General features: G+C 36.2%; 1 protein-coding gene across 1 annotated transcript in view; it reads left to right on the plus strand.

Moving 5' to 3' along the window:
• Positions 1 to 25,704, plus strand: part of SEMA3C (semaphorin 3C) — a 180,750-nt gene that overhangs the window by 126,012 nt on the left and 29,034 nt on the right. The window contains exon 12 of the mRNA XM_037066161.1: positions 4,359 to 4,581. Within this exon, the coding sequence (XP_036922056.1) occupies positions 4,359 to 4,581 (223 nt within the window). The remainder of the gene's footprint in view (positions 1 to 4,358; positions 4,582 to 25,704) is intronic.

Genomic DNA, 25,704 nt, shown 5'->3' on the forward strand with positions numbered 1-25,704 from the left:
AGAAGCTCTGCATTGGCTGGCAGGACTGGAGCAGAGGGGTTTTTAGGTAGTGGGAGGAAATGTGGGGAAGAAGAGGGCCAGCTGGTGTATAAGTACAAGACTTCAACTATGTGATTGTTTGGGTTTTAAATAAATAAAAGGCCTAGATTACCAAGGGTCTAAACATAAGATTAGTTTCTTCAAAATACATATTTTATAGGCCCGTGCTAGAAAACAGCCCGATTCTGCGATGCCACTAAGTTTACCTTTTTATCAGTTTGCCACTCATCATTCAAGTGTCAGGTCAAGTTCCCCCTGACCACGCCAGTTACTGCTCTGACGGGATTTGCATTTATTGTCTGCTGTTTTCACCCCTGTGCCTCCACTTTGTATTCTAGGATCCAACAGTGCCCCCGAAATTACAATTCTCTAAATACTCCAAACTTCGTTTACTTATTTCTAAACCACCTCACTGACCCAGGCAGCCTTATGTTCTCCACTATTCTAAATTTGTTTAAAAGAATATTGACTCTTAAACATACATGGTCATTGATTATGACCCAAGCTCTGTTATTTATTTTGTATTTTTCTTAAATTATTATTTATGTCTTAATTTTGCTTTGATGATGTCTATGTTTCTAACCAGAATATTTGTGTCTAGAAGATAGTTCTAGCTTCTTATTTTTAGGTTTTCCACTGAGCACATCAAAATGCTTTTTGGACAAAAGCTGATTGGAGGATGGACATATGAATTAATATATGAATATGTTAATGATGAAAACGAGTATAGTGGCTGTGAGAATTAGGAAAACATTTACGAGCATCAGAGGTCAGCAGATGCTCAAAAATACCTGAGAATAAGAAGGAAATTAAGGGCAACCATTGCTGACACTTCTTTATCATGGAGTTGTTCTTGTTCCTAGCATTTCACTTAACACTTTAGTAATCAAAACACTTAAAATGTCTTTACTCAGAGAAGGAGGGCTTATCACTGCATGATAAACAGAACACTGGAACTGGAGAAAAACAAACACTTAGAGGAAAAGTTTAACCCAAATTACTTAATGACTGTTTGTGGAGTAAAATTATCCTTCTGAGGAATGAGACACCAACCTAATTAACGGCCGAAGGCTTTGTTTTGTTGTAGCACATGAATGGACTGTTACCTTTAGGTTTCAGTGCACAAGCTTATACACACACAAGGTGAGGGGTAGGTTAATCACGTCTTATTTATACTTGGCAGTGTTACAATGAGCAAACTCTCAAATCCAAACAGTCTGAAAAGGGTCATCAATTTTTGTTCTTGTCACCATCATTACCATTTATTCTGATATATCTGTAGTTTCTTCTATGAACCGATGGAAAATTAATTATTGTCAAAACAAACTTTTTGTAATTTTGAAATAAACTCACACTAGGAGATGCTTGTTTCTAAGAAAGAAGTTTATTGTGAATATTATAAACAGAAGTCCCAAATGTGGGATATCTTAATAAATGTAGAATAACTGATTTTAGTTGATTTGTTTGATTACTGATTTAATAACTATGGTTTTTATTAATATAAGTTCTTATCTAAATTTTAGTGATCATGAAGTAAAACCCATAAATAAGGGACATAATTTCACTAGTTTATTGCATGCGAAAATAACCACTAACTAGAAAACACTAATTATATGTAGTTAGAGAGATCCAAAGTTAGATCCAACACTAACTTTGGATCTCTCTGGAACTTACAAATGAAAACGCTCGCAAATATTTTAAAGAGACATCTCAGCTTAGCAAACCATAATTAGTGTTGTTTTATGAAAGTCTGTAACTGCTTAAATTGCCCATGCATTTGTTCTTTCCATGTTTTTATTCCGTGAGCAATGGATTTCCCTTTTTCCACTTTGTATGAAGAATGAGGATAGAAAACACCCATAATCACATACTTTTGAGAAGTGTGGAACACATTCATCAGTTTAGAACACCCTCAAATGAGATGCTTTGTCCTCATTTGGTCTTCAGTGTGGGAAATTCATAGACATGTATATTTAAATATAATGCTTTTTTTTAAAGGAAAAAACCAAAATGTATGAACCCCAGACAAAAGTCTAGTTAATGGGATAACAAATAAGAGGCTTAGTTTTATTACTTTCTCATTATCCCTCCTTAGTGAAGTCATTTAATTGCTCCTTCTGCCTTCCTACAAAAAGAGAACTATATTTACTAGTCCTATAAAAAGTTCTGATAATGTTAACTGGTCAAAGTTAGCCTAAAAATTGCCTTCAGCGTGATTCAGGCTCAGTGAACATGGCCACCTTAGGAATTGACTGAGACTGATTTGCAAGTTCGGGTCTGCCTGGCAGTGCTGGCCCAGAGACCCTGACGGTATTCCACGGCAGTTGCAAGCACTGGCCCAGAGGGTTCCATGTTTTGTTTGGTTCCTAAAATTGTTTATCTTTTCTTCATTGAGTCCACATTAAAATTTTGGCAGGTTTCACGTAAAATTCCACATTTCCATCTTCTGTTCAAAGCTGGCTGCACTAGGTTTATATTCCTGCATAGGAGCAATCAGCTAGAAATAAGGGTTCATTGCCACCTTTGGATAAAGTATCTCTTTGCAGCTCGTTACTGTGCTTGTTACATCCTGCTGTTTACCACAGGTGCTGTGCCCATTGCTATTGTTCAGGAAGCTTGCTTCATTGCTTCCTTTTTACCTTGTACTTCTTTAGTGGGGGGGAAAAAACAGAACAGGAATGCTATTTGCAAGAAAAATTTGACCAAGTTTTTTTTTTTTCTGAAAGTAGAGATATTGACAGATGTTCAATAGGGTTAGACAAAATAGTGTTTATATATGTTAAAAGAATATACCCAACAGCTTTGCTCATATCATTTGACACTTGGATCCTATTAGTGAGTGTGTGTGAATTCCAAGCTCCAGGGCTCCCAGCCTACCCTGGAGTTTGGCCTCAGGTGCCCTGTAAATGGAATCTTCTCCTCAGAAGCCCTTGTCACGCTCCCTTTCCAGAACTGTTGAAGCCGTCCAGCAGTCCTTTTCCAGATTTCATTTTTGCTTTCCATCTACCCCTTTGAACTTGATGCTCTGAATCTTCCCTTCCTGGGCCAGAATCGAGGCCCTGTTTCACACAGCCTCTGCACCAAAATTGGATGCCAGATACAATAAAGTAGTTCACTACTCTTTGTCAAGTAACCACTGTTTGTCAGCTTTGTTATCGGTCTAACAGTGAAACAATGAACAAAATATACCTAGTTAATGTCAATACACAGCTTACATTCCAGAGGGAGAAACAGACAAGAATAAAAGCATCTAACATAATGTACAGTCAGGTAAATAGGACTGTAAAGCAAAATAAAGCAGGCTAAGAAGACAGTGGAAATGGAAAGGGAGAGCTATTTTTATTTGTTTCCTCACCTTTAAGGAAGAAATTTTTCAACCGAGAACTGAATGAAGTAACAGAGAAAGCCATGGCCTTGTGTGAAGAAGAGTGTTTCGGATGGGGAACAGCAGGTGCCAAGGTGTGAGCGGAGCATGCTTGAGGCTCGGGAGCAGCAGGAATTGCTGTGGGAGTGATAGGTGCAGGCCAGGCATCCAGGGGCTTGCAGGCCATGCTAAGCTGTTGGTATTTTATTCTGCAGTTAGTAGAAGCCACTGGGGTCCTTTCAGTGGTTTCAGAGGGGAATTGTCAGGTCTAATTTACCACATCCAACCCAAGTTCCAACTTCAGAGATCCTTCGTTTGGGAAAACGGATCACATGGACTAACATTTCTGCACATTAGAGTTCTGATTGAATTTGATAATGACAGTCTAATTCATTTTAACCAGTAACAGCATTTGATTATATCCACATGATTTTTTTTCCCTAGCAATACTGTATCTGGCACAGAGTAAGAAATAGAAAAGTAATGGATAAAGAAAGTAAAGCCCAGGCTGGTGTAGCTCAGTGGATTGAGCGCAGGCCTGTGAACCAGAATATTGCGGTTGAATTCCCAGTCAGGGCACATGCCTGGGTTCCAGGCCAGTTCCCAGCAGGGGACACATGAGAGGCAACCATACATTGATATTTCTCTCCCTCTCTCCTTCCCTTCCCCTCTAAAGATAAATAAATAAAATCTTTTTTAAAAAAAGAAAGTAAAGTTACATACAGAACGGTGTCAGCTCCTCTCTGCAAACAAATATAAGTGAACTTAGCCTCATTTAAATGATGAAGTTGTATGCATATATTCATTTTCTACAGGTTGTATTATATAGTACTATATATAGTTATGCTGTTTGCTCATCAGGAAGTAAATTTAAAACAACTTGAGCTAAGTACTTTGATCATTACTAAAATTAAGCAAATTTTTTATTAACTTTATATTTAAAAATATTTTTTAGTGCCCAGGAGGAGCATTTACACCCAATATGCGAACCACCAAGGAGTTCCCAGATGACGTTGTCACTTTTATTCGGAACCACCCTTTCATGTACAATTCCATCTACCCAATCCACAAAAGGCCTCTGATTGTCCGTATAGGCACTGACTATAAGTACACAAAGATAGCTGTGGATCGAGTGAATGCTGCCGATGGTAGATACAACGTCCTGTTTCTCGGAACAGGTAAGTTCCAAACTCAAACTACACTTTAATGTGTAGAAAAGAGTGTAATGGGTAAGGGCTGTGATACTGGTACCAAGAAGTCCCCAGTGTTTACTGCTGTCTGACTGTTAGTGAGATAGTTTTTAAAAAATACAAATAGTTTCTTAAAAATATTAATGGTACTATTTTAATATATTTACAAACTCTAGTTTGGCAGTTTCCTTCAATAGATGCTTGAGTGAAAATACTCTTGTTTCTAGACCTACATGTTGTTGAATGGCTAGCCTTGTCACAGTGGTTTCAAAGTGTGGACCCCGGCCTAGAAGAGTAAAATCAGTATCACCCAAGGACTTATTAGAAACGCAAAGTATGAAGCACTGACCCAGGAACTCTAGGGCTGAGAGCCAGCCATCTGTGTTTCAACAAGCCATCCAGTAAATCTAATGCACGCCGAAGTTTGAGAACCACTTACTGAAGAGAAAGAAACTAGTTTGCCTGTCAGACGGTAATTCATATCTTTCTAACATCCCCGACTTCCTTGCTGGCAGTGATGAAATCTCTTTACTTGTCTTGTTGTCATGTTAGAACTAGTCCATGAAATTAGGTAGTTTCTCGACTAGTTTAAGAAATGCATATAAAATGTGTCTGTAAACCTCATTGTAAGATGCGTAGTAGTGGAATATATATGTATTCTGAGCTAAGGAATAAATTGCACTCAAACTTCAATCAATTTAAGATGGGGATATTTTTTCTTGGCTAAATACAATTTTCCAAGTGTGCTTTTCTTACAGAGTTCTTATATTACCTTGTTTATGCTTATACCTAAAACCTCAGATAGGAATCTTTCACTCTCATGTAATTACAATTTATAATGGGCCGAGGTTGAGAAGCATCTGACATGTGCTGTGTGGCATCCACTCCCTCACTTGGACGGAGCTGTGGCTTCACTCGTCCTCTCTTTGCTTGGCCCATACCTAAGGAACAATCCTACCTTCCCAGACCAACCATTTCCTCTTCTGCTTCTAATTTTGTCTTCTCCTCATAGTTCCAGGACCATTCTTTATCGAGTATATTCTAATTCATTTTTATTCGATTTTATTCTCGACTTCATTCTAGGCTTCGAAATCGTATGACAGGACGTGAAACTAGGCCTAACCATCACCCACTGCCACTTCTGCCATAACATTGGTTTTGTCGGGGTCTTCGGTTTCCCATGATAAGAAAATCCAATGGCCTTTAACCAGTGAAATACCCCCATCTCCTCTTTGCATCATTGGGCATCGTGGAGTCTCTCTTTACCTGTTGCTTCAGCCATACGCCCCAGATACTCCTTTTTCTCTGGAAGTTCCTTCTCTATTTCCCTCATTAGCCTGCCTTTCTCTAGCCCATGAGTGTGGGTATTCCTTGTGGTTCTGTCCAAGTCCTCTTCTTTTTATGTATCCATTAGGCATCTTATTCGTTTTTTCAACTTGGCCAAACATTTTATTTTTTAATTTAATCTTTATTATATTTTTTACATTGCCATTCAGTCCCCTTATAACTGCCATTCACTCCACAGTCCCCACACTGTTGTCCATGTCCATGCGTCTTTTTCCTTTCTGCGCAATCCCTCCACCCCTAACCTGCCCCCCACAGCACCACCACTAGCTATTTACTCTCCTTCTATGAGTCTGTCTCTGTTTTGCTTGTTAGATAAGTTTGTTCATTAGATTCCTCAGATGAGTGAAATCACATGGTATTTATCTTTCTCTGACTGGCTTATTTCACTTAGAAAATAGTGTTCTTCAGGTCCATCCATACTGTCCCAAAGGGTAAAATTTTCTTCGTTTTTATGGCCAAATGGTGGTCCATTGTGTAAATGTTGTTTTATCCACTCATCTACTGATGAGCACTTGGGCTGCTTCTGTATCTTGGTGATTGTAAATAATGCTGCAGTGAACATAGGGGTGCTTATGTTCTTTTGAATTAGTGTTTTGGCTTCTTTCAGATAAATTCCCAGAAGTGGGGTCACTGGGTCAAAAGGCAGATCCATTTTTATTGTTTTCAGGCATCTCCAGCCTGCTTTCCACAGTGTCTGCACAAATCTGCATTCCTACCCACAGTGCAAAAGGGTTCCCCTTCCTCCACATCCTCAGCAGCACCCGTTGTTTGTTGATGTATTGGTGATAGCCATTATGACAGTTATAAGATGTCATTTTGTTGTGGTTTTAATTTGCATTTCTCTGATGATTAGTAACATTGAGTGTCTTTTCATGTCTGTTGGCCATCTGTACGTCCTCTAGGAAAAGTGTCTTTTCAGAGCCTTTGCCCATTTTTTTAAATGGGTTCTTTGTGGTTTTTTGGTGTTGAGTTTTGTAAGTACTTTGTAAATTTTGAGTATTAACCCCTTACCAGATGTATTAGTAAATACATTCTCCGGTTCTGTAGGTTGTCTTTTTATTGTGTTGATGATTTTCTTTGCTGTACAAAAACTTTTATTTTGATGTAGTCCCATTTATTTATTTTTCTTTTGTTTTCATTGCCTGGGGATATATATCTGGTAAAATATTGCTACAGGCAATGTCTGAGATTTTGTGGCCTGTGTTTTCTTCTAGGATTTTTATGGTTTCAGGTCTAGCATTTAAGTCTCTAATTCACTTTAAATTTATTCTTGTGTGTGTTGTAAGAAGGTGGTCTAGTTTAATTTTTCTGCATGTGCCTGTCCAGTTTTCTCAACATCATTTACTGAATAAACTATCTTTAGCCCATCGTATGTACTTGCTTCCTCTGTTGAATATCAATTGACTATAAAGGTGTGAGTTTATTTCTGGGTTCTCTATTCTGTTTCACTCATCTATGTGTCTGTTTTTTATGCCAGTACCATGCTATTTTGATTACTATGCCCTTATAGTACAGTTTGATATTAGTTAGTGTGATTCTTCCAATTTTCTTTTCATTCATTTAATTTTAATGATCTATTCTGTGCAAACAAATACCAAATGTACATCTCTAGTTATTGCCATTTCCTGAGCTCAGTATTTGCATTTACAACTTACTCTTAGATAATACAATTGCATGATTCATTAACATTGTAGACATCATTCTTCAAACTTAATTTATTCACTGCTAAGACTTTCTAATCAATGCTTAATCCTGACTCCACACATTCTTACCACACATTCTTACCACACATTTGTATTCTTACCACACATTCTTCTTAGGGCAATATTTCTCCTTGATACATATTTTCTGTCTAGGCATTCGCAGTGCCTACTAAGCTTGCTGCTACTCATGTAATTAAATAAATTCATAACTGAGTTCAAAAGCTAGTACCATTGTTTATAGGCTATCTTATCCTAATATGTAGCTTCTATTTAAATGACTACAAAGAGTTGCTTTTTCCTTGACTCAGATCATTCAATGTAGTTTGCATTTGGAAAAAAAAGTTAATTTTTTCCCCAAAGTAAAGTAATTTTAGACCACATCTCTCCCTAATGTCTCATATTACTTGGGAAAAAAACTTTTATTTTTATCCATTTGAAACCTGTCTAAATGATGGACTCTAATGATATAATAATGCTGTTTTTTCATGTAATCATACATGAAAATTTCATGAGTGGAATTTTTAAGTCTTTACAAACTGTGCAGGAGTATTTATTCAGCTAGAAGACAGTAAGAAATATGCTTTTACACAAGTTCTTTGCCTTTTCTTACCACATAAGTATCTGGCACCTTTACATATACTTTTTTACATTGGTATTCAAACATTTGTGTCACATTGAAAAACAGCACTTAAGCATATATTTTTAATGTTAGTGGGAAGCTTCCCTAATGATTGTGTACAAAGCCACACCAATCTTCTGAAGGGGAGTCTGATAGGCACGTGCGTGCTACAACAACGATTTTCCCAGCAGCATCTTTCTGAAGGGAAAGTAACTCACTTGACCCCCAAACCTTATCCTCCTGGTCATATTAGACCATGCTATGCCTCAAAAACAGTATGGTGGTTAGAATATCAATCTACCTGAATTCTAACAACCAGTAGATCAATAAAAGATATTTTATGCCCAACTAGTTCTTGGATTGCTGGTGAAATTTCTTTAAAAGAGAATTCTCAGTGCTTGTGTGCTACTAAAGGTAAATAAAATACTTTTCTGAACTAAAACTTGGAAAAAGCACAGGTCACTATTCCCAGGATTTCTTAGCATTTTGTACCCAAATGTCGTAGGAAGGATGTAATATTTCTGGGGTGTTGCCAACCCCCAAGTAATGAAGAACCCCTCCACTGTAATAAATAAATAATGATACTCCGATCACTGCCACAAGGCAAGCCCCTCTTACGGTTTCTCTACAGTCATGAAAAATTCAGGGTGATTCAGTGAAGACATAAGCTGTCAGAGAAGATGCCATAGGAAATACGTGATGGTGTATTGGAACACAAATATAGTGTGTAACTGTGTTCATTTTGAATATTATGAATGATCGTATTGCCACAGAAACCCGTGGTAGTTGCGTGGGCTAAGTGCCTAGTAACTATTAATTAGCCCGCTACAGTGTACTGTTCTGGCTGGGCTTGAGAGACTGACAGTCTTGCCTTGCACTCTCATGGGACCGCCTCACTGTATTTTGTGTGCTGCCAGATGCCAGCGCACAAAGGTAGGGAGGTAGGTAGGTAGGTAGATAAAATAACAGGGAGAAAGGAAGGAAAGATGAGCTTGATCTCCTCACTTTTTATTTTTTACAGTTTGCATCATCAATGCCTAGTCTATTAGTCAGCAAATTACAACCTGAACCAAATCTAACTCCACTGTATGTTATCCATAAACTAAGAATGTTACTTTGTATTTTTAAATGATTGAAAAGATAGTAATAATAATAAGAAGTTTTTATGAGCAATGAAAACTGTAAGACTTTAGATTTTGGTACTCAGAAGTAAATCTTTCTCAGAATTGCCCCATCCATCTACATTTCCTCTGTGGCTGCTTTTGTGTGGAGCTGAGTAGTTGCCACAGAGACCACTCAGCCCTGAGAGCCTAAAATGTGTTATTATTTGGCCTTTTACAGAAAAAGTGTGCTGACCCCTGTTTTGTCATTAAATTTTATGTATTTTTAAGGAAGATGTTTTCTAGTATGTAACTATAAAAAAGAATTCATATTGTTTCCCCAAATAAATATTTCTTCTTTTATCTTGAGTAAAAATCATTTTGCTACTCTATTCAAACAAACTAAAACCCAATTTTTTAAAATTATTTTCTAATGCATTCCTGCTGTAATCTTCTCTAAAATAGATCCCACTTGAAAAAAATGGATTTAAAATCAGTGCTTTATTATGTCCATTAGTAGTACCGTATTTTTCGGACTTCCCCCACCCCCACCAAATTTGGGAAGAATAATGGTTGTTAATGCTGCTGGTGAGTTCTTTTTACATTTACATTAGTGAAATATTATGTTATTTATGTTATTAAATATTTCACCACATTTTTTACTTCAAAAATTTTTTTCTATTTTCCTCCTCTAAAACATAGGTGCTTCTTATGGTCCGAAAAATACAGTATTTGTGATGTTCTGTGGTATTTTTTTTTGCTTGTTTGTTTAGTTCTTAGTATTTAGTTTGTATTTTTATATTTCTTACACTTTGTGTTAATTTTTTTTTAATCTTTAGCAAAGACTGAAAACAGCAGGAAAGTGCTCTCATAGGACCGGCATTTTTGTTTTAACTTTGCCATTTACTGTTTTATGTCCATGCAGGCTATTTTTTTCAAAGCTGACTGCATTGCACAGTGAAGACATTTTTTCCTGTGTTTCTTTTGCTTCTGCAGTTATGAAAATATTTAAGTGTGGGGTCAGGTTCAGAGACATTCTGTCAAATTTATATTTCTAACACTATACATGAATCAGAATGATATGTGGTTTCTGATAAAAGAATGAATGTATTCTTATGAATGGATGTTAGAGGTTTAGGATGATTTAATGCTATTACGATTTTTTTTTTTAGTGTAAGGTTGATCCATGTGGTGTTCTGCCAAAATTCTTGTGTAGGATATATGGTTTCATGCTTCTTACTAGCTTCTGTTTCACTGGGTGAGTACTAAGTTGGAATGTTGGCTCCAGTACATCCTTTGAAAGTGTGGAGTTTTAAAGTGTGTGCCACAAATGTGACTGAAGACTTAATGTGTTTACCTTGTAGCATTACAGGATAACTACCTTTACAGTAACTAACTGGTTCTGGCCTTACATCTCTTGGAATGGCATACTTATTGAAATATAAACCTAGGCATTTTCGGTTAAAAAAACTCTCCAAAATACTTCGTGTAAAATTTGATAGCTGGAACAAGTCATTTGAGTTTAGAAAATACTACTGTTAGAGGGAAACTGTGCATGAATGTCACTCGAAGGATAATGTCTAGACTCCCCCTTCTCTTAGGAGTAAGAAGCAAATCCCTTCATAAGTCACTGGCTTTTAATAACATTGTGGTTCACTGCTTTCCAAAGTGGAATCTGGAAGCATCTGAGAGTTTACCAAGGGTTCTACAGGGATTTTCACAGTAGGAAATACTAATGGAACGGAGTGGAATGATGGTTGAATTGACAGGAGAAAGATCATAAATCACAGTGTGATTACTGCTTGATCATGTAGAAAAGTAGCAAAAAGGACTATGTGAAGAAAAAAACAAAAAGGGGAAGAGAGTCCATACAGTGATTGCTAATCCAGAGACCAGCATTCTCATTTATATTTTACCTTTAAAAGATAGTTTTTTCAAAACTAAATATACAACTTATTGCTGAAAATATTTCAAAAAGCAGAATTGTTTTTTCACCTGCTCTTCAGAAATATATTCTTTTAAAGAGTGCATAATGTCTAATATAATGATTATATCCATTTTAGTGTTGCTAGATTGCCTGAATTAACCATTTATTAATTTAGAGGTAACCACCCTATGAAGAGTTGTAAAAATTCAGGCTTCACGGAAGGCAAGCATATCTGTCTAGTTTATTCATAGCTATAAACTCAGTGTTGTCACTCACTGGAACAGTGCAGTCACTCCGGGTTGTCACTCAGTAGGATATTTGAATGAATGAGTGAATGAGTTGCACTTATCTTTCACCGTGTTTGCACAGAAACTCAGTCAAGTTAAGATCACGTAGACATTTAGTGTATGGTACAGCCAGGGCATAAACTCTTGGTTTTGGTTTCACATCTTGAGCTTTTATCTTTTTCACATCACTTCCTCATTTGCCATCATCACTTTGTAATATTTTCCTTTTGTGAAGTTAAGAAAATTTCATTTATACTTTTCTCATTTTACTACGAATTAGAAATTTTATCCACATATGTTAAGATGACATTGCTGATCTGCCGACATTCAACATCAGCGCTGGCGTTGTGTGCGCTGAGTCACATCACTCAGTCTCACCCACCCACAAGTTGTCACATGTGAACAAGATGCATTTTACAAGGTGACAGAGAAGCCTTGGAACAGACTGGATTTGTGTGTGAATTAGCTATGCAAGAATTTAACCTACGAATGTGATACAGTTTAATGTTATTTAGCATGTATTTAGGAACGAAGGAGTTAATGTTTGTGGGGAGAGAAGACAATGCAAAATGGTATAGGACTTCACCTTAATTTTTATGTATCACTAAATCTTGGCACCTTTCAAATTTGTTTTAAAATGGGGCTTATATTTGTGTTCAAAATGTCTTCTGCTCCCACCAAACACATATGAATCTCTCTGGCATGCTTCCATTTACTTAATTAAAATAGATTCTGCATATTCAATTGGTATATATGGAGGATTTTAGAATATCAAGCAATGAGAGAGTGCCTCTCAGCAGGAAGAGAAATAATTTGCTCTATAATCCTGGCTCATTTATTATTTAATTACTGAAATTTTCCATTTATTATTTAATCACGTTTAGGAAACAACTACAGTACAATCTCATCCCTGTACGTTGCCTTCATTTAACCCTTAACTGTTGTATGAATGTAAGAAAATTTTGTAGCCAAAGACACTTATAAGGACTTTTGTGGTGTGTTAAGAAGAAATGAATATACTACGTCCTTGTTCTTGTTGTGCTGCTAAGTCTCCCCAAGGTAACCTTGGCAGCCTTTATCCCTAAGTAAATAATTAACAGCCTGCTACTCATCCAGGCCAGGTCTTCTCTGTGTGACCGCCCAGGAAGTCTATAGAGTCTATGGCTAGCTATCAGTTGGAGGGGTGCTTTGGTGGAAAGTCATTTTTAAAAAATCCTTTTACTAAACTGGAAACGGTTCAAATTGTAGAAAAATAAACTTAATGTTTTAATAAGTGAGAAATGTTCCATTTTAGAAGATGAAGTGTAGATGGGAACAAAAAAGATTTGAAACTGGATTTTCTGAGGTGAGTCTGTGGTATTATAGTCGTATGTTTTACTTTCCTTAGTTGTATGCTTATTTTTCTCTTCCACTAATGTGGTGGGCGGAATAATAGCCCTCACTTTTCTCTACATCCTAATCCCCAGAACCTTACATGGCAAAAGAGACTTTGCAGATATGACTAATGCTGTCGACATTGTGATGAGGAGACTTTTCTGAGTTGACTGAATATGTTCTAATTGCAGGGCTTCTTAGAAGCAGAGGGCCTTTCCCAGCTATGATCAGAGGGAGATGTAATCAGAGAGATGTGATTCTGCTGGCCTTGACAATGGAGGAAGGAGACCGTATGCCAAGGAATTTGAATGGGCTCTAGAAGCTGGAAAATGCTAGGAAGCATTAGCTAGAATGCTAAGGAGAGCGATTCTCCTTAGATTTAATCTAGAAATGAAGGCACTCTGACCTACACCTTGATTTTAAACCAGTAAGACCTACATTGGACTTCCAGTCTACAGAACTCTAAAATAGTAACTTTATGTTGTTTTAAGACACAAAATGGGTGGTGACTTGTTTTAGCAGCAATAGAAAACTAATACAGCTTAGGTTTTGAATTCTAGCTTAATTGAAAGACTAGAATGAAACTATTCTGATGCTTCTCTTAAGAATTTCTAAAATGAAGAATAATACATTCTAGTGTTTTAAATCTCTGGCAAAGCCCTTACTTATAATGCAAATATATAATATGTATGTTTTAATGCTCTTTGTCAACCAGTACAGAAAAACATAGTAATATATCACAGAGGTGTTATTTACTCACTAATTATAATTTTGGGACCTCTTGCATGCCAAGGCTTATGATATATAAAGAATTATAGCAATAGCACATTTTTTAAAGGAACTCATGTGGGAAAAGCAATTCAAATCAGTTCAATAAATATATCCAGCACCTATTATGTGACAGCCCTCTTACAGGTGCTTAGGATACAACAATAAATCAGAGACTAAGCTCCCTGTGGAGCTTACATTCTACTGGAAGAGAAGAACGACCATAATAAATAAGCAAACTACATGATTTCTCTGAATTTGATAAATGCTATTTAAAAAACAGAGCTGGTGAAGGGAGATGTGTGCTCAGGGTTTGCCTCAGTTAGACGGTTACCGTTGAGCAACAACTTGAAAGCACAGTATACTAAATTACGACAAAATTAGGGGCTTAAAACTACGCACATTTATTATCTCAGTTTCCATACATGAATACATAGTTTCACTTTGTGCTCAGAGTCTCACAAGATTGCAATGAAAAGTGTAGGCCAGGCTGAATTCCTTTCTGGAGTTCAAGATCCTCTTCCAAACTTAGATGGTTTTGGGAAAAGTTCAGTTCCTTACTGCTGCAGAAATGAGGCTCCTAGCTCCTGGAGACCGCCCACAGTTCCCCCCCACAGGGAACTCTTCACTGGCCATTCAAACCAAGGCTGTTTACTCCTTCAAGGCTGGTGGAGTCTCTGCAGTCTGCTAAACTAGATCTCATACATTGTGGCATAATCATGGGACTGACATACCATTACCTTTGTATTATTCTGTTTATTAGTAGTGAGTCACGCACTGTAGCTATACTCAAAAGGAGAAGCTATGCAAGGCATGAATCATTAGGGGTCATCCAAGTGTTGGCCAGCCACTGCCCTTACATAAATAGATCACTCTGGTAATGGTCTGGAGGATACACTACAAACAGAGAAAAGAAGGCCAGTTAAGAGAGTTTTTGTATATTATAGACAAGAAATGAGAGCCTAAATTAAAACAGGGACTAGACGTCAGAGGCTGAGAGAGATTATCAGGGTCAAGAGATATTTAAGAAGAAGAAAGAGCCAGGTGGTAAATTGACTTGGAAAAGATGGGAGGGTGAAAAAGTGTCTAGAGTGTTTTGTAGATCAGTGGCTTGGAAAATACCTGGAAAGATGTAGTATTCACGGAACAAGGGACTATATAATGAGCAAGTAGCTTTGGAGAGTAAGGGATTCTCTCTTGAATGGTCTACTTATTCTTTCCTATGATCTGTCATGTATCAGACTGAATTTATCACCTAAGATACATTGTTTCGTTAAAACCCCACAGCAGTCCAATGAGATAGAATTATTATTATCACCATTTTGCAGTTGTGTAAACTGAGACTTTCAGAGGTGAAATGGCTTGCTTAGACTGTGAAATTTTTAGGAACAATAATTAAATTCAAGACTAGGTCTGTCTCACATTGAGTTAAAAATATGGTAGTCCATTGAGATGGATAATTCAAAGAGGGTGTTGTTATAGAGAACACTTCAGCAGAGAGGGCTGTGCTGGAGATATCGATAGGGGAGTCACTAGCAGTGGGGGTGTTGGCTGGATCCATGACAGTCTTTGAGGTCACCCTAGGGGACTGCAGATAAGAATTTTACTCTGGGGAGGTCCCTCAAGGGGTGGGAAAATAAAAGGCATTTGCCAAGAAGATGTAGAAAGAGTGATGATGAAAGTAACAGGAGAATAAGAAGTAATATTACAGTAACCTCGAGAAAAGCGAGTAGCTGGTAGGAAAGGAGCAATGGTGAGATTATCATATGTTGTGGTACAGTTCTATCTGAGCATCGTTGTAATATGCTGCTTTTCTCATTATCTTACATTCTTACTGACCAGCAAAGTTTGAGAGGAAAGTAACCATTCCAGGGGAAAGAAGGAGATGTGAATAGGAGGAAGTAGGACAGGGTAAACTTGGGCAAGTCAGTGGTGGATTAAGGGATGTCCCAATCGAGAGAGGGAGAGGAGGGCCTCTCTTTTTGCCTGAGTGCCCAGCAACTGAGGTGGGTGTTCCAGGCCTGTTTCTGTATGTGGTTTGTTTCATCTTTGAAAACAAATGCAAGACTGCCTATTTTATTAAAAAATTGTGCAGGAAAATAGGTTAATTTGTGACCATGAAAATTATTAATTCAGTAATTCTTCTCCAAATGAAAAAGGCTAAATAGAATTAACCCCAATTTTGCATCTGTGGAAATTTAGATACCACCTCCTGTGCAGCATCAATAAAACCTTACGTAGAACATACACCTGCATTATTTAAAGTAAGTGCATTTGTTTTCAAATGTAAGTAAGTGATTTGTGATATAAGGCAATAAGGGATACTGAAAGGTGACGTGTAAATTTTAGTAACTTACAAAATCTTTAAACATTAATTTTAGTGATTTCTGAGATCCTATTTGAGTAATTTTCAGCTGTATTGCCAGGACATAACTATAATAATTCATATCTTGATACATTATCACAAGTTATAATGTTTTTCTTAAACCTCATGGATAAAATTAGTTTTTAGAACTAAAATAAAAATACTATATTGTAAACTTATTAAACACATTTTGATACATTAGAAGTGGCAGATATTTTTCCTAAAGACACAACCCTTAGTTGAATAAATAGGTCAGAAAATTTAATTGTCACATGTTATGGTTTTCTGGTATTTTGGTAAGCCTCAAGTAAATCAAAACTTATAATTTAGTCACTCCTTGTACAATTGCCAGTTTAGAAATTCGTTAGACTTAAGATTTCTGTTTCAACTTTGCCCCACAAGTCCACTTTTCAACTAACTTGTTAAATGCCTAACTCCGAAACTTTCTGCAGCAGTAATGGGCATTTTATAGGGAAGCCTGTGTGTGCTTCCCTATAAAATTCCACGTGCACCTGTGGCAGTATGATACGGCAAGTTAAAATTTCCACAGATTATCCCCACAAAGACCAATTGTAATTTTGGTTGGACTTTCTCCCAAATCTTGTTAACTACAGAATAACTTGTTAGAATATTTATAATAAGTTATTATTGGATGTATTCTAGGGTAAGAATTAGGGAACATGCTTTGACATTCAAAGGACTTAGGCTTAAATTTTTTCCTCTATCACTTATCAGTTTCATAAAACTGAGTATATAACACCTCTATATAACATCTCTAAGCCTAGTTTCCTTAATTGCACTACTCTATGGACTTAGCTTAAAGATTAGAAGAGATGATGCATGTAAAACCCTGGATGTACTGCCTAGAAACTAGTAAGCATTTAGCAGGTGCATATATGCATGTACCTATACAGTAGATGTTTATTGAAATAAATCACACATATCTTTGATTATGAATATATATAAGTATATACCATTCATAAAAATGTTTAATTTCTATTAGGAATCCTCATACTATTTTATTCACTAGACATAAGCAGTGAACAAAACATACAAATGTCTTTCTTTCATAGGGTTCATTTTCTTGTGGAAGGATACAGGCAAAAAATAATAAATGCATAACTATTCTACACTGTTACATAATTTGAATACACTTAAAAAATGAGATAAAAAACTTTAATGACAGATCATAGATGGATGAGCTGGTAATGTATGGAAGGCATTTCTTATGTTTGGAAATTATAGGTAAAAATAAAGCATATCAGAATATGCTTTACTGGTATATCAGAATAGTAAATAATTTGTCACAGGCAAAGAGTGGGAATAAGGAAGGATAATTTCAGGGCATGGGGAGTCAAGTTGGTTATGCTGTCTGTAAAATGGACAAGGCAGTTTCACATACATGCCCTCCTTTGATCATGAACAGCCTTGTCAGGTATGTAGGGCAAATACTATGTCCACATTTTATAGAGAAATAGTGTGGATTACAGGAGGCAGGTTTGCCGCAGTTACACCATTTGCAAGTTTAAAACTAGAAGGGATAAAATGAAAATAGGTGACACTCTTTCAGGTTTGGGAGAATACGTATATATATGTATAGATATAATTTATATATTATATTAAACATGCAATATATTTTATTATATATCATAGCATATAATGTTATAATTATATAAATATAAGTTTGCATAATTTATAATTTATACAATTTATAATATACTCATATAATTTCTATAATTCATATATTATTTTATTATGTTAAATATGATATATTTATATTTAATTATACATTTATAATTCATATAGTATACACGAATAATTTATATAAATATATTCATATATGTATATATAAATAATGGTGTAGAAACTACCATTAACTGGACTGTTAATGAACAATAGAGCTAACTAGAAAAAGAGAATCACCTCAGAGCAGTTACATGCACAGCAGTGTTTAGCATGTAGGGGAACAGTAGTAACCTGTTGTGTCCCTTCTAATATAACTACTGTGCCTTGGCTGGTGTAACTCAGTGAACTGAGTGCAGACCTGCAAACCACATGATCTCGGTTCGATTCCTAGTCAGGGCACATGTCTGGGTTGCAGGCCAGTTCCCAGCAGGACACTCAGGCAACCATACATTGATATTTCTCTCCTTCTCTCCTAATACAACTACTGTTAGGCAGACTCAAAAGCAGTGTCCTAAATTAATGGAATAACTTTAGTAGATCTGCTTTGAGTGAACTTTACAATGTTTACAATGTTTACAATGTTTGAGTGAACTTTACAATGAACTTTATCATGTTCATTGTAATCAGAATATGATTTCTATCTATGACTTTGCCTAGTTACATCTAACTTATTATTTTTACTGTTTAAAGTAAATATGCTTATTTGTCAAATATAGAAAATTGATAAAAATATAAAGAAAATAATACTTGTTCAGATTCTCTTATTTAAAACCAAACATGTTTCAGGACTCAGAAGTATTTTAAAATGAAAAGAGAATGTGTGCATGTATACTTGGTAAAATAGGCTGCAGAACCTTGGGCCACACCCCATCAAACACCCAGAACTATTTCTGCACTGAGACAGACGTCTTCAAACCAAGTATAAAAAATCAAGACCATAAATAGCCTCCAGTAAGTGTAGGTCAGTTTCTGTGGCCAAATTAGTTCAAGTCAGGACAGGATGTACCTTCCAAGAAATTTAAAAAAAAAGAAAAGGAAAACTTTTGACAAAAAACTTTTGAAATTGAAAATTGCAGATAAAAGATAATGGGCCTGAATTAAAAATAGAATATAATCCCCTACTCATACTAATAGATTATACTTAAGTACTGATTTTTTTTTCACTCTGTAAGATATCACAATTACCCCTGCTGGGTGATTTGTGGATGGAAGTGGTGGTAGTTTATTTAACTATCACTTTAGATACTCAGAAATGTCATTGTTTACTTTTACTTAAAGACTTATTAATTTATATAACTAAAAATCACAATAGTAGGGTGACTTTAGACATGGTTTGAGTAGGGCCCCAGCTTCTATCTTTGAAGTTTGGGGCTCTGTCCTCCTTAGCAGGGAGTAAGAATAAGCTTTGTCCTGTCAACTTTTCTTATGTTTGCAACTGACTGCCGCAGTTCTAAAACATGTATACAAACCAATCAGCTCTGATGGAAAGAGGGTCATGTCTGGGTCTCTTTATTTTAACTATAAGTGTGAGTTTTCATATTGCATTATTTTTCTTCAGACTAAAACACTTTCTTTAGCATTTCTTCAAATGCAAGAGGTCTGAAGAAAAAATGTTTCCATCTTTTATCTAAAAATGTTTGATTTCATCTTCATTGTCTTTTTTATAATTATTTTTATTGTTATCTATTACAGTTGTCCCCATTTTCCCCCATTGCCCTCCTCAGCCCATTCCACCCTTTGCTCCCACAGTCAGTCCCCACACTGTTGTCCATGTCTGTGCTTTTATAAGTGAGATCATATGGTATTTGTCTTTCCCTGGCTGGCTTATTTCACTTATAATATTCTCAAGTGCCTTCCATTCTGTCACAAAAGGTAAGAGTTCCTTCTTTCTTTCTGCTGTGTAGTATTTCATTTTGTGAATGTACCGCAGTTTTTTGATACATTCACTTACTGACAGGCACTAAGGCTATTTCCAGCACTTGGCTATTGTGAACAATGTTGCTATGAACATAGGGGTGCATCTTCATTTTCTTAATAATATTTTCCCTGGATATAAAATCTGGATTAACTCTTTTGTTTTTCACCATTAAAAATGTTATTCCATTATCTCCTTCTTCCATTGTTTGTAATAAAAAGTTAGCAAGAATTATATCCCTTGTTCTCAAGACATAATGTCTTTTTTCTCTGGCTGCTTTCAAACATTCTTGCTATACTTTTCGTTTTCAGCAGTTTAAGTATAATATACTAAGGTATGGTTCTTTGCATATGTAGTTAGCTTGGGTCTTACTGAATTCCTAGATATTTAACATAGTATTTTTCATTAAATTTGTGAAGTTCAGTCATCATTCTTTCATATATTTGTTCTTCATCAATATCTCCTTATTCTCCTTTTATAGCTCTAATTACACACATATTAGACTACTTGATAATGTCACACACACCCTAAAGAACCTTTTAATTTTTTTCAATCTTTTTTACCCTGTGTTCTTGCAACTGGTTAACTTCTATCCCTTTGGCTTCAAGTTCATTGAACTCTTTTTTTTTTCAACTTCTAGTATTTAGTCTATGGAGTTAATATTTTATTGGTTTTTGTACTTTAGTTTTGAAACATCCATTTGACTTTTAATTGTTTTTATTTCTTTGCTGAGTTTTTATACCTGTTCATTCATTATAACCATATCGTTCTTTCATGTTAGAATTTCCTTTTAATTTGTAGACATATTTATAATAGCTATAATAGCTACTTTAAGTTGTTTTTGTGAAGTCTGATATCTACCTGGGTAATCTTGACTTCTTCTTGGCTGTTGACCACAGATGTCCCCCTACCCTGCATTCTCTCTCTCTCTCTCCCCCTTTGTGTAATCATTTTTGTGATTGCTGGATATTGGACATTATAGATAATACCTTGGATTTAGATTTTCTTGTCTTCCCTGAAAAGGGTTAATTCTTGTTATCACAGGCAGTCAATTATTAGCTGATCACTTTGAATTTGTTTTACATGAAAATCCTTGTGTGCAAGAGACCTTAGCTGGGTAGCAGCTCAGTTGGTTAGAACATTATCCCAGTACACCAAGGTTGTGGGTTCAATCCCATGTCAGGGCACATACTAGAATCAACCAAATTAACAATAAATTCATAAGTGGAACAACAAATTGCTATTTCTCTCTTGCACTCTCTCTCTCTTTCTCTTCTGATTTCTCTCTCTCTTTAAAATTTTCTAAATTAAAAAAAAGGAACCAATGAATGCACAATTGGATGGAACAACAAACCAAGGTTTCCCTCTCTGTGTCTTTCAAATAAATATTTAAAAAATTTGTTTGCAAAAGAAGTCACTCTAACTTAGCAGAACTCAAACTCCACTTTTTTTTTCTTTGTGTGTGTTATCAGACCTTGGTTTCAGGTTTTGTTAGGGCAAGCCTAAAGTAAGCCTTACTCTAGAATGTGACACTTACTCCTCTCAGCTCAGCATTTCTGTGTCAACTGGATGTCAGTTTTAACAAGGTGTTAATGAGATCTGTCTACTATGATAGAACCAAAACTCCAACTTCACCCAACGTCACTCTTCCTCAGAACTGCTGAACCTATAATCTGTCTGTTCCATTCTTACTATAGTAGCTGCAATCTGTTAATCCTTGAGTGATCTCATCCTGTAAATATATAGGTCAGGAATTAGCTACAGACTCAGGGGGGTTCTACACGGACTTTGGAGCCCACTTTTGGGGCAGCTCCCTCTCTCTGATATCATGCGCCACAGAATTCATGGTTTCTGCTGCCCTAAATTCTCCTTTGTTCCCCCTCATCTCAGTGGGACTACTGTGCACGACTCAGACACCAGCTCTCTATACCTGTGTTGGGAAATGATTCCCAGGCAGATAGTTGGGTGAGCATGAAGATTTCCATGTGAGTTTCTCATGTTTTAGTCGTGCACTGTCTGTTATTCATTACGTAAAAAGAATGACCTCTTATGGTTTTTCCCGTTTTATAGTTTTTATTGCAGCAAGGCAGTTCGTTCTGGCAAGCTGCCCTATTGCCCACCAGAGAGGCTCTTCTGACTGCATTCCCACCAAAAGTGTGTTAAAACACCTATTTCCTTTTCTCCATGCCGATTCTAGGTTTTATCATTATTTTAATATTTGAAAATTAAGTGGGCATTCTTGCAACTTCATATATTTTATATTTGAAAAAACTGAGATATATGCCTTATCCATATACATGCCTTATTCATATATATATATGCCTTATTCATGTATACATATATATTCATATGTATATGTTCATATATGTATATATGAATGAGGTATATATATAAGGCACATATATAAGGTATATATATATATATATAAGGTATCGATACATATAAGGTATATCATATACACGCACATACCTTATTCATATATACATACATGTGTATGTACATACACCTTGATTTTCAAAATATCTGAAATTTTTAATTATAATTTTGGGGAAAACCCTAGCATATTTTTAGTGCATTTCAAATCAGTTATTAACTTTATATATTAGCAGACTATGTTATTTTAGCTGAATTTAGGCAGAAACAAAATCGAAAATTCAAAAATATACACAAACTAATTTAGTAGCTTTTTTTTACAAATACAGGCAATTGCCAAGAAATGAAGTAGATTATAAAAAGTTATGTTATCTTCTGTGATTCTCAAATGTTTGAATACACACACACACACATATTCTGTAAAGCTTATTCAAAATTAGCATTTCCAAAAAATATGGTTGTGGTCTGACATGGGACCCAACAACTGAACTTCTAGTAAACTCCCCAGGTAATTTGGGTGAGATGGTCTGAATGCCAGACTTTGAGAAACTGCTTGTATAGTGCAGCATGGCCTTTAAAAGTACACGGATGGTAGTGCCTAGGAGCGCATGAAATTAGTGGTATTATTACCAGTCACTGAATACTGTATTTTCCTCATGATGCAGAAAAGTATTTTAATCATTCTGAAAGATTCTGCCACAAGGAAACCAGTTTAACCTAGGTTAATCCAATACTACCCACATTGACTTGACCCTACCGACTTTTTAACATCAGCACACTGTGGGAGAGGCTGAATGACAGCATTTGTTGATACTGCCTTTCCCAGGGTCTCTCTCAAACAGAGACACCTGAGGGGCTCAAACTGCCCCCAGAACAGAAGCTAAATGTGTCAGCATTACAGCATTTAAATTGCCTATTGAATGTGGAAAGCTCTAATAAGTACTGGAAATTGTGCTAAGTGACCTAGTTTAGAAATATTTTATGTTTTTTTGTAACAAGGGGACATTCATGAGTAGAATTGCCACCTCTTAAAAGTGTATTCACTGAACTACTAATAAAGATCTTATAAACTCATGATTCAGTTTTATTCTCACATTTAAAAATACTATTAAAGAAGGTAGCAGCAGTTTGAAAGCTAATAAGGAAAAGAAATCTATTATGATTATATATTTTAATTAACATGAAACAAGGCAGTCTACTGGTAAAATATGATTATAGAAAATAACATGTCAGATGTCTATTCATTTCACCCTTTATTTATCTGTAAAACTTTCTTTGGCCAACTGGAGAATTTGCAGGTCTTTTGTTGGCTTTAAAATATTTCTTTATTTGAATAAACAAGTTGCTTTACAAAATTATAATAAAGCAAGTGCTAACATTTAAAAATATAGCGATTTCATCTTTCACAATACTAATATTAATTAATAAACCAGAGCTGTATTTCCAGGAATAATTGGCCTCTGGGCTCATGCCTGGGGCTGATTAGGTTGACATCTGAGGGCACTCTGGTGAAAATAGACAAAAAAGGAGGAAAGAGTAGAGCATGCGACTTTAGGATTTTTCTGTCAGCCTTTACGAAATTGAAAACGGCCACACCTTAGCTGGTACAAATTGCCATTTATTTATTTATTTTTATTTAATTATTTTTTCGAGTAGTTTTCTGTCTTGTACTCCCATCCCAGCCCACTCCCCCCTCCCCGTGCTCCCCACCTCCCTCCCCTATCCACCCAAATTGCAATTTATTATCAGCACTTAGAATCAGAGGGGAGAGAATCATAGGGGAAAAGGGGATGGACTCACATGAACAAGTATAAAGGACACATGGACAATAACTAAGGGTGGGGGCGGAAATGGGAGGGAGGCGGGGAGCATGGGGGGTGGGCAGGGTTGGGAATATAAGACAGAAAACTGTACTTGAACAAGAGTTAAATAAAAATAAAAAATTAAAAAAAGAATCAGATTGGCTACTTAATTTGCAGACCCCACTGCAAAAGGAAAATTCAGGGACACTTTTTTAAAAGTTTCTGCATATTTCCAGAAGGTGACAGTGGAGCATTAAAACCACCTGGGCCCTTCCAATCACTGGAACTTGTGTGACTGAAAAGAACTCACACACATGAAACTGGCCCTAATGAGAGCATTTTTGTATATTTAGGAGGCAGAGTTCCCCCTAAATCCCTAGGTGACCAGCGGCCCTAGGTGATCAGTGATAGCAGGCAGTTTGGCAGCGCAATTTCTAGGGAAACCCCCTGAGGACTACAGATTAAATGAGACGCAGTAGATTACATATACAGGTGACTATTCGAATGACCTACTGGGTAATGAACTGTTTGATCACTTGTTTGAGACAGCCGACACTTATTCTATAAATATAAGCTCTTCTCTTAGTGTAAAGGTTTGAGGATAACATTTCTGTGTTCCTTACATTAGAAAGAAAAAAATTTAGATGGCATGAAATATATAACAGAAAAGAAGCTTGCCTGAGGAGTTTTCTTTAAAAATGCAATGAAACAAAGGATAATTAAGATCGCTAATGTGGGTTGGTGAGTCTACACTGTTATCTTTGTGCATATGTTTACATTATGTGAAGACACTTCTAAGATTCATCTCGCTGGATTCACGTAACAATGCTTTAATGTATTCAAGGGATGTCTGTTATCTAGACCACATAGATGAGAAAACTGGGGTTAAGAAAAAATGGTGACTCTAATAATGTCAAAACTTTAGTAAGTGGCTGAGCTACAAATAAAAAATAAATTGCACTTATTGAGGATATTACTATGTACCAGATATAATACTAAGAAATGTCTGTGTATTTTTGTATAGTTTTTATTCATCAGAACTCTTTCAACTGAAAGTGACAATACACCTTACTCAAACTATTTTAAAAAGTCCTGGTGTGTGTGTTTGTGTGCTCAACTTGGAAATGGAGAAGTCAGGTTCAAACGTAGCTGAATTTTTGCTGAAATGATGTCAAGAATTTATGTGTGTTCCAATTCAGGTGTTAGTCATTGAAAGGTAAGCATTTTAGAATATCAATAAAACTCCCAATTACTTATGTCTACATAAAGCCATCTCTGCATCTTTTAATTTAAAGATGATAAGATAGTTATCGAATGACTTCCTTCTGGGGGTAGTGAGAGTGGCCTCCCTTGGGTGTACTCACAGGATGAATCCTCAGTGTGTGGCAGCAAGGATAGCTCCAGTAATCCAGATTTACAGCTCTTTCATAGCTCTGATCTCCGAAGAAAGAGGTTTTCACCCAGAGTTCTCAGGAAGGGCTGGGCCTTGACTTGTTTCTGTGCTCACTCCTGCGTGAATCGCGGGGGCAATGGCATGCCCTTTGGGACCAGCCTGAGTCACTCATGTCTCTCTGGAGCAGGAATAGAGTCACACCATTACCTAACTATTCAGACTGAAAGTGAGAGAGGCGTTGTTTCCAAAATGTCTCAGGGTGTATTAACAAAAGATGACTCTGGGTAGGCCTTAGTAACAAATATCCATTTTAAAAGATATATTTTTTATTCACATTGTACACGCAAGCAAACTGAGGCTTAAGGAGGAAAAGAAAGATAATCTGCTTTACTGTAACTATATTGTAGGTGTGTGTTTTTCCCGAGGAAATAAAAGTTATGTCCCAATTCTAC

This window comes from Sturnira hondurensis, unplaced genomic scaffold (assembly GCF_014824575.4).
Source record: "Sturnira hondurensis isolate 20B ecotype Veracruz unplaced genomic scaffold, ASM1482457v3 Scaffold0016462, whole genome shotgun sequence".
In the NCBI taxonomy this organism is placed as follows: domain Eukaryota; kingdom Metazoa; phylum Chordata; class Mammalia; order Chiroptera; family Phyllostomidae; genus Sturnira; species Sturnira hondurensis.